The 9,753-nt window shown below is 44.1% G+C and overlaps 1 protein-coding gene across 1 annotated transcript; it reads left to right on the forward strand.

Moving 5' to 3' along the window:
• The first annotated feature begins 949 nt into the window (after positions 1-949).
• On the forward strand, positions 950-9,233 carry LOC127326516 (putative leucine-rich repeat receptor-like protein kinase At2g19210). Its single transcript, XM_071825155.1, has 15 exons — positions 950-1,062; positions 1,191-1,746; positions 1,851-2,063; positions 4,838-5,118; positions 5,272-5,410; positions 5,516-5,587; positions 5,689-5,760; positions 5,860-5,940; positions 6,042-6,205; positions 6,306-6,568; positions 6,654-6,780; positions 6,919-6,987; positions 7,077-7,269; positions 7,694-7,873; positions 8,787-9,233. The coding sequence occupies exons 1-15, from the start codon at positions 975-977 to the stop codon at positions 9,100-9,102; spliced, it is 2,814 nt and encodes a 937-aa protein (XP_071681256.1). The 5' UTR covers positions 950-974; the 3' UTR covers positions 9,103-9,233.
• The last annotated feature ends 520 nt before the right edge of the window (positions 9,234-9,753 follow it).

Here is a 9,753-nt window from a genome sequence, read left to right on the forward strand (position 1 = left end):
AATACCACTTCATACTTTGAAAAAAGAACTTGAGAAAATATTACTAGCTACTTTGAATAAATACTACACGATACGTCGCCTATTTAATCGGAGAACATACTACTGCATTGCTACTGAAAAAAATTGTTGGATCGTTCATCGTCTCTTCTATCCGTAAAAAATACTACCACCTAATTAAATCCCTGTCTTACCAAACACTCTTAGAGACTAACAATGCACAATTGAATACGTAAGTTGAGTATTGTTAGAACAAAGCAGATGCATTTCATATCCCTCATACATGCGCTGTGTGCGCCGCGCGACTTCCTAGTAATCATTAACAGTGGAAGCATCCTTCTTTTTTGGGACTGAAGTGACGAAGCAACCATTTATACTATCAAGGCAAAGCTTCCCTTGATGAAACTGATTGCACAGATCATAGAAATCCACTTCTTCAAAAATTCAGCATTAACTGTTGTTGATTTGAACTCTGTAACCTGCCCAATATGCTCCAGCGCACGAGATGCTCCAAGAGAGTTGACGCAACTTCCTCTAGAACTCAAGAACTAACGTGCATGGGCACGGTCGCGAAGAAACATTTGCTCTCACAGCTGCACGTACATGTTTTTCCTTTCTGACAGCCTCACAGCGGCACGAGCTTGTCCACAAGTTTCTGGGAATCAATGATCGTCCAGGTTAAAAAGAGCTGTCCGCCAAAAAAAAAAAAAAAAAAGCTGTCCGCTCGCCGCGACAATCGCGGAGAGGAAAAGGTCAAAGATTTCAAGCTGTGGATCGATCGGGGCTTCCAGGCCATGCATATGCATGCGCCCAGCGAGGCGGTTGACTCACTCCCATGCATATATATGCAAGTCAACCCACCGCCCACGTGATCTTTCCCCCAGCTGGGTAAGAACTGCTCCTACATATACCTCCTGTTAGACATACATACAAGTAATTCGTGAAGCACAGGTCCTGGTACGCCGAGAGCAAGAGCAATGGCTGGCCGGTGGATGGTGTTGCTTCTTCTCGGCCTCGCTGCCGGGGGCGGCGTTATTCAAGCCCACGGGCAGGTTGATAGCTTAGGTGAGTACATCGCATGTTCTTGCAGTTTGGTTGCATACTTGCATCGCGCTACCTCAAAAGAAAAAGGAAAAACCCTTCGTCGATCAATCTCTGTAGCTGTCTATCCTCTTGTATTTGTATATATGCAGGTTTCATAAACATCGACTGCGGTCTCCATGTGGAGACGGGGTACGTGGACAACACCACCAAGCTCTCCTACGTCCCCGACGCCGCCTTCACCGATGCCGGCACCAACCACAACATCTCGGCCGAGTACTTAAGGCCGACGCAGGACAAGATCTGGCGCAACGTGCGTAGCTTCGGCGGCGGCGACGGCACGCGCAGCTGCTACACGCTCCGGTCCCTCGTGATCGGGCTCAAGTACCTCATCCGGGCCATGTTCTTGTACGCCAACTACGACGGCCTCAACAGGTCGCCCACCTTCGACGTCTACATCGGCGTCAACTACTGGCAGACCGTGAACATCTCGGAAGGCGACATGCCGGTGATCGCCGAGATCATCACCGTCATCTCTGGCGACTCCCTGCAGGTGTGCCTCGTGAACACCGGCTCCGGGACGCCCTTCATCTCCAGCCTCGAGCTCAGGCCTCTGCAGAACAAGCTCTACCCACAAGCGGACGCGTCCCGAGCGCTGGTTCTCGCCGGCAGAGCCAACGCGGGCGCATCCACGGATAATTTCGTAAGGTAATGAGGCACATATATACGTAGGCCAATAGTCCGTGAATGATTTAACTGATGAGGACATGTACATGATCGATGAGAGTGATTAATTTGCTGATATGGATTAGATACCCCGACGATCCGCACGATCGCATATGGATCCCGTTGACAATGGACGAGTGGTCGGCGATCTCAACGACCAACAAGGTGCAGAACGGCGTCACTGACATCTTTGAGGCGCCATCGGCCGTGATGCAGACTGCCGCCACGCCCACCAACTCCTCCAGGCCAATCGTTGTCGCATGGGAACAAAAGCCCAGCGCCAAAGATAAACCGCCCGGGTATGTACACGTACTAGAGTACTACTAGTACTCATATAGTACTCCACTAAACACGTTGGGTATATTGTAGCCATAGAAAGATAGATATATAGTGTACTATGCAGGGACGGAGCCAGGATCTTAGCTTAGGGGGGGCTGAGTTAGTACTATGCTGTGCATAAGGGGGGCTAAGCTATCTGAAACCGATAAGTCTTACGCCAGGGCGTTAGGGCATGTACAGTGGTTGATAAGACTGTCTTATCATAGCGGCGCCACGTAATTTAGATATAACAACAAAACATGATGTACAATGGGTTATTTTTTAGTCCTATCTCTAGTAATCAGATATCCTAAATTTGTGGTGAGAGAGGTTGTGCTAAGAGATCATCTCTTAACTAAGAGAAGGCAAACCCTTTTTTTAACATTCTCTCTCCTCCACTTCAGCATTTATCCTACGTGACACTGCTAAGATATCACCATTGTACATGCCCTTATGGCGTCCAGACTCAATCTCGATTCGGTGTCGTTGGAGATTCGCATGCGGCTGTTTTGCAAAAAGAACCATCAACTTTCTACTATTAGGAAGTAGTCCAAAGAGGGAGCGGTATAAATAGCCCAACTCAGCCAAGAAACCCTAGAAATTTCCCTCACCAACGCATCTCCAGCCGCCGGCCACCTCAAGGGCTTCCTTCGCGCGCGGGAACTCCGGCCGGCCACGGCGCCTCCTCGTCCACGGACGGCACGGCGCTGCCTCTCGTGCGGGCCGCCGCTCTCTCCGGCCGGCCGCTCCGCCTAGTCTTCACCAGCCGATCTGCCGCTCTCCTCCCAGAGGCGCACTCCGGCGCGGTAGCCACGGCCGGGCGCGTCGTCCACGGAGCTGCACTGTGCGGCGGCTGGTCGCCGACGGGTGCAGTGCCGGCGCACAATCCCGATGGGCGCGACGCATTCCGCCAGATCTCCGTATTTGTTTTCCTTTTTTTTCTTTCCTTTTTTTGTAAAATTTTAGGATCTCATTGAGATTCTTGGATCCAGTATTTGTTAGGATCTTGTAGAAATAAATGGATCCAACGCATGTTTCTTATGGATCTCCTAATAGATATCTTGTTATGGATCTTCTGTTAGATCTTCTTTTTTGTGGATAACTTCTTGACTTCTATTAGATATTCATGCCAAATTAGTTCTTTGTATAAAGATCCGTGAAGAAGTTTACAGAGATCCTATAGATGATACCTATAATGGCAACAATGGATACACAATGCATTTTTTGTGAAGAACCTTTTTGACTATTAGATCTTCATCTTCAAATTCAAAAGAACTTAAGAATGACACTATGGATCCACATTTGATTATGTGAAGAACTTTATAAACAACAAGGGCTACCTGATATGAATCTGGTAAAACCTAGGATCTTTTTCGCAAAAAATCTCACTAATCTTGATGCAATGGACGGTGTAAGATAGAGTCCGGGCGCCATAACGCCCTGGCCAAATGCGCGTCCATCTGAAGCACCATAGATAAGAAGCAATCATGGCTAATTTTGTGAAGAAAACCAGGATCATGGGGGGGGGGGGGGGGGGGGGGTAGCCCCTGCATCCCCCCTTGTCTCCGTCCCTAGTACTAGGTATAGAGTTCTCGAAGAATAATATCATATACTACCTGCCGGTAGAATGAGGTCTATTTTTCTTTGGGAAAAGTCAAACTAAATAAAATTTGACCAAATTTTTAGAAAAACTATCAATAACCAAGATATTATATAGATATCATATGAAAATATATTTCATGGTGAATCTAACGGTGTTGAGTTTTGATTGTATATATTAACACTTTCTCTAAAAACTTGGTCAAACTTTACGTAATTTGACTTTTCAAAAATAATATAAGCCTTATTCTTGGAAACTGAGGTAGTAGTAGCTTAGTTCCAAATTAATAAGAATCATTTTCCATCTTAAATAGTAGATTTCTTTTGAAGCTACCTAACCTCTTCTCGAGCCACACTTCAATGTGTTTTCATTCACTATTGGTTAGCCTTTGATAAGGAATCGGAATACCCAAATAGCTACTTAAAAATTGGTCATCCTCATATGCGAATAATATCGCATACTGATTGGCCCCGCTTTGACTTCTTTGGAACATAATAATTCACTCTCACGCAAATTTATTTTAAGTCCTGGTAATAGGTCAAATGCTGACAATTTTAACTTCATGTGCTTAAACTTACCAAAATCTTGATCCATGCATGAAAACAATGGTCTCATCATAGCGATGAAGGATAAAAATATCACCGTGTGGTGCTATCCTTTAATCTAGCATCATGACAACCAAGATATCCGCCACAATGTTGATGGACATGGGTGATGGTCGGTCACCTAGTTTTAGATTTTTATTGTTTAAAAATAATGACCAACATAAATAACCACACTACCTCGAGGTGACAGAATCATAGATTCACACTTCACGGTTCAGAAAAAACATTCATCCTGAGGGTTTATTCGAAGAAATGACCATTTGACCTTGCTTACGCCTTCTTAAAATTTAATTTCAAGATCACCCCATTCATTTTTGCTGGTGTGGTTCATGGACTGCTCACAAAGGACCACCATACCCATCAAGAATGTTTTACTCCCTGCATGAAGTATGTTTGTGTGGGTCGAACCACATTTTTCTTTTCGAAAGGGAGGCTATGTCCCAGCCTCTGCATCAATTGATGCATATGCCTTTGTTTAGAAAAATAGTAAAGGAGAAGATCATTTCATACAATACAAATATACATAACTCAATATACTATATACATGTAGGTTCGTATGTATGTTGTACATGGCAGAACTGCAACACATTCCCAGCAATGCCATCCGCCAGTTCCATGTCAAGCTCAACGGCAAGTTGTGGAATCAGACAACGCTGGGCCTCAGGTACCTCGAGACGATCGTCCTCTACAATCCACAACCCGACTACGCCTCCCAGCAATACATTATCTCACTGGAGGCCACGGCCAACTCCACACTCCCGCCAATCTTGAACGCCTTTGAGGTGTTCTCCGTCATCCCCACCACTGGCATAGCCACGGTCCCTCAGGAAGGTACGAATTAGTTTTTTTTTTTACATGAGGTACGGATTAGTTATGATCAAATGCATGTGCACGAGTTATGATGGCAATCATATTTTTACCGTTTTATATGTATCCCATTTGTATTAATTATGTGTTACTTGCTACTGAGAAATTCTACTACAGTTTCTGCAATCACAACCGTTAGAAACAAGTACCATGTGGAAAGGAACTGGATGGGTGATCCGTGCGCACCTGAAAGTTTCGTATGGAATGGATTGCGTTGTAGCTATGCTGTTTCTAGCCCACCAACTATCACAGGCTTGTGAGTTATTTTAATGTGATGTTTCTCTGGGTTAAAACTATGATACTATTATTAGTTAGCAGTGACTAAAATTATCTAAGCCGCTGCTGTATAAACACGCTGCAGGAATCTATCTTCTAGTGGCCTGAGTGGAAACATGTCATCTGCTTTTGCAAGTCTCAATGGTTTAAAATACTTGTAAGTAGGAAATTTTTTAAACCAAAAATTCCTGATTATTTGCTAATCTTTGTATAAATAGAGTAATAATTTCTTTGTCGGGCTCCTTGCTAACTTGGCAGGGATTTGTCACATAACAATCTGACGGGATCCATTCCTGACACCCTTTCGCAACTGTCTTCGCTCACACTTATGTAAGTAATTTGTGACATAGTGCTCGAGAAGTTCTCAAAATTGTTCAATAGACACATTGCTTAAATTGACACTGGCAAATATTTCGTGTTCTGTTTCAGAGATTTGACCGGAAATCAACTTAGTGGATCAATTCCTTCCGGGCTTTTAAAAAGAACTCAGGATGACACGTTTACACTTAGGTTGATACATGGTACCTCTAGTATCAACTTTTCCAGTGATGTTTATAGTTCTTATTTTGATCATCAATATGATTTACAAGTTTTTTCTTTTCTTTTGCTAGATATGGTGATAATCCAAAGCTTTGCAACAACGGAAACTCCTGTCAGCCTCTAAAAAAGAAGACCAGATCTATGCTTATTGTCTATGTTGCTGTTCCCATATTAGCAGTATTGCTGATAGTGCTTCTCTCAGTACTACTCCTTTGCATCCGAAGGAGAAAATTGGGTGAGATATCATTCTGAAATACATACCTTTGGGCTCAAATGAGCAAGTGTGGGGTGATTAACTAACCTAAGATTGCGTGCTCGGTCTTTGTACTCTGAAGCAACAATAACCAATAGTGTCAGGCCACAGAACGAGGCAATTATCGCGAACACTCAGAACCGCAATGGACACACCTCATTGCAAATTGAAAATCGTCGGTTCACGTACCGTGAACTGGAGGCCATCACGAATGGCTTCCAGCGAGTGATCGGCCGAGGAGGGTTTGGGAATGTCTATGACGGATACTTGGAGGATGGCACCCAAGTTGCTGTCAAACTGCGGTCTGAATCTTCACAGCAAGGTGTACAAGAATTCCTTACAGAGGTGAGCTTTAAAAAGACCCCATCAAGTGTGTAATGCGTGTCGTTCTGGATTCAGTTTCGTAATGCATAGTTCGTTTTTCGTTCAGGCTGAGACCTTGGCTAAGATTCATCACAAGAATATTGTATCTTTGATTGGCTACTGCAAGGATAGAGAGTATATGGCTCTTGTCTATGAATACATGTCTGAAGGATCCCTACACGAACATCTTAGAGGTATGTAAATTCCTCAAATCTTTTATGTTTCAAAGATTCAACAACATATATATAACTATATATAAGATGTACAAGCGAGAATTCTAACGAAAATAGGAGTGCATGCTAATATACTGTTCATCTGATGATATTCTGCAGGGAGAGAGCACAACACCAGATCATTAACCTGGAGACAAAGACTTCACATCGCCCTGGAATCTGCCAAAGGTGAGCTTTAAATCCTTATTTTGTTCACGACACTTCACTGCTGGGGATCAAAAGGTAATGTGGTGGATGACCGTGTGATGTGGATGTAGGACTTGAATATCTACACAAGGGATGCAACCCGCCCCTCATTCATAGAGATGTCAAGACAGCCAATATCCTGCTGAATGCAAACCTGGAGGCCAAGATCGCTGATTTTGGCCTGCTGAAGGCTTGCAATAGTGATGGTGATACCCATGCGTCCACGGCCAGGCTGGTTGGCACTCCTGGTTACCTTGATCCTGAGTAAGCGTGCCTTGTTTTAAAAAAAGAAATCTATTATATGCTCTAGAAAATATATTGCAAAAATTGTTAAAATGGAGGAATAGATGCATTTTAGTTGTCTAAAGTAGTAGTATAATTCACACGTAGGAATAGAATGTATGCTCTGCCTTTTTTTTTCTCCATAGTTGATCAAAGTTCAGAATTTGAAAAGTGACCTATTAGTTTGCAAATGAAAAACATATTGGTGCGTGGGATTCCACTTCTGAAAATTGATCTTGTTTTTTTTTAAAAAAAGCTACAATTTCATATAAAGATCTATGTGAATCAAGGATGCCATAAATAAGTCAAGTGCATAATTTTCCACTTTGGGGTTGGGGTGGGTACACTGGAGTAATTTTCCTATTAAAAAGGCTGAGACTCACCGATGCATTCCACACATTTCTAGGTACGGAGCAACATTTCAGGTGACCAACAAGAGTGATGTGTACAGTTTCGGCGTAGTGTTGTTGGAGATAGTCACAGGGAGGCCAGCCTTGAGGAGTGATCCAGAACCTACGAGCATCGTCCAATGGGTACGACAATGCCTTGCCCGTGGAAACATCGAGGGCGTGGTAGACTCACGCATGGGCGGCAACCAGGGGCGGAGACAGGGGGGGGCGAGCAGGGGCTAGACCCCCCCCAATGGTTGGCCCCCCTCAACATTTTGCAGCAGGCTGTACATGGCATGCGCTAATAGCTAGAGAAGATTAGGTACTTAATTTTTTTTTTGCGGGAAGATTAGGTACTTAATTAGGCTATACTTATCAGATATGTAGCGACTACAAGCCCAAGAGCCCATCTTCCTGGACCTGCCTTTGCGCGGCCTAACGTACGCAATCGATCGATCAATTTGATCTTAAAACAAATACGCTCAAAAGAAATAGATCGCAGCAAACCCTAAGGGCGTTCTTCCTGCCGCTGCCGCCGCTCCGCATCCAAGGGCGCTAGGAGACCTGACCTCGATACGGCCGCGGTGCGCCACTCCGGCGCTCCGTCCTCCCGTCTGCGGTAGAGTGTGTGCACCATCGTTGCATCAAAGCTATGCCTCTGCCGGCTCGCCGATCACCGTAAGCAGCTATTAGCTACTCCTTACTTAGTAATTTTCCTTTATGAATTACGATCCATCTGTCTTGATAATTAGAACACTTAATTTTAGAATAATTTGTTAACTAGATACTTTTCTATTGATTTTATTATGCCTCAAAGCGGAAGAGAATGGCAGTTTCTCTTTTTACAAGCCAAATGCTTGAAGCTCCAAACGTTTCAAGCGCCTAAGATTATCAATTGTTTGCATAGATTATTTGTTTGCCTGATTGTGGTAGTCATAATGCTAAATTTAAGCCAAAAAATGGTTAAAAAACATAAATGTTGTAGCTTTTATTTTTATTGCCAAACATATTTTGTCATGCTTCGACATGGATGCTATATTGTAACGTGTAACCTTTTCGGTGATTGTCGTCTTCTCCGCCCCCCCTATGTCAAAATCCTGGCTCCGCCCCTGGCGGCAACCATGATATTAACGGCGTCTGGAAAGCCGCAGACATCGCGCTCAAGTGCACTTCACAGGCACCGGATCAGCGGCCCACTATGACGGACGTGGTGGCGCAGTTGCATGAGTGTCTTGAGCTCGAGGTTGCACGCGGAGACACAGATGCTGATTTTTACACGGCCGCAGCCGCAAGTAGAGGCAACCCGAACGGCAACCGTTGGTATGGTAGTGCCATGTCCACTGACGTGAGCCAAAGCAGCACTGTGTTTGAGATGGAGCATTTGCAAAGAGTGCCAACAATGTCTACTGGTCCAGCTGTGAGGTGAGAAGATGACTATTACAATGAGTTGGCATGACTTGTTCATCATGTTAGATGGAATTTAACAAGTGTTTGATGATATTTTTCCAATTATTTGAGATGTTCAAATGTTAAGCCAGGAGGTTTACGTAAGATGTCCACCGAGCATTGCATTCATATGAACATAAAAGGGAATATAATACAAGTTTTTTTAAAAAGTGGATCCAGAGGGGAATGCCAATCACTAGTATATGAATGCTTAGTAGTGCCATACCAAGCGCCAACGGCAAATGTTGCTAATGGCTTGCCTTCCACACACTACTAGTAACCTACATACTGGTGGCGTGTCTTCCACATGCCACAAGTAACTTACACTAGTATAGAGCGGCACTAAGGACACCTCTCTATGGAAACGACATCGATACAAGCTATAATTAAAAAAATTACGCGTGGCCATACGGGGTGAACGGAATGGGCCGCTATCGGGTTGACCACATTAGAAACGGTTATATATAATGTCCATTTCCAAATTATTTGTCAATGGTTGCGCTCCAATCTCCGTTGCTGATATGGTATCATCGCAAACGGGTTTAAGGATGATGCGGGGATAAGAAAAGTGGCAAAGTTTGTTATGTAGCTTCGAAGTGGGAGTTTTCCATGCTACATGCCCTAAACCTTA

This window comes from Lolium perenne, chromosome 1 (assembly GCF_019359855.2).
Source record: "Lolium perenne isolate Kyuss_39 chromosome 1, Kyuss_2.0, whole genome shotgun sequence".
Classification (NCBI taxonomy): Eukaryota; Viridiplantae; Streptophyta; class Magnoliopsida; order Poales; family Poaceae; genus Lolium; species Lolium perenne.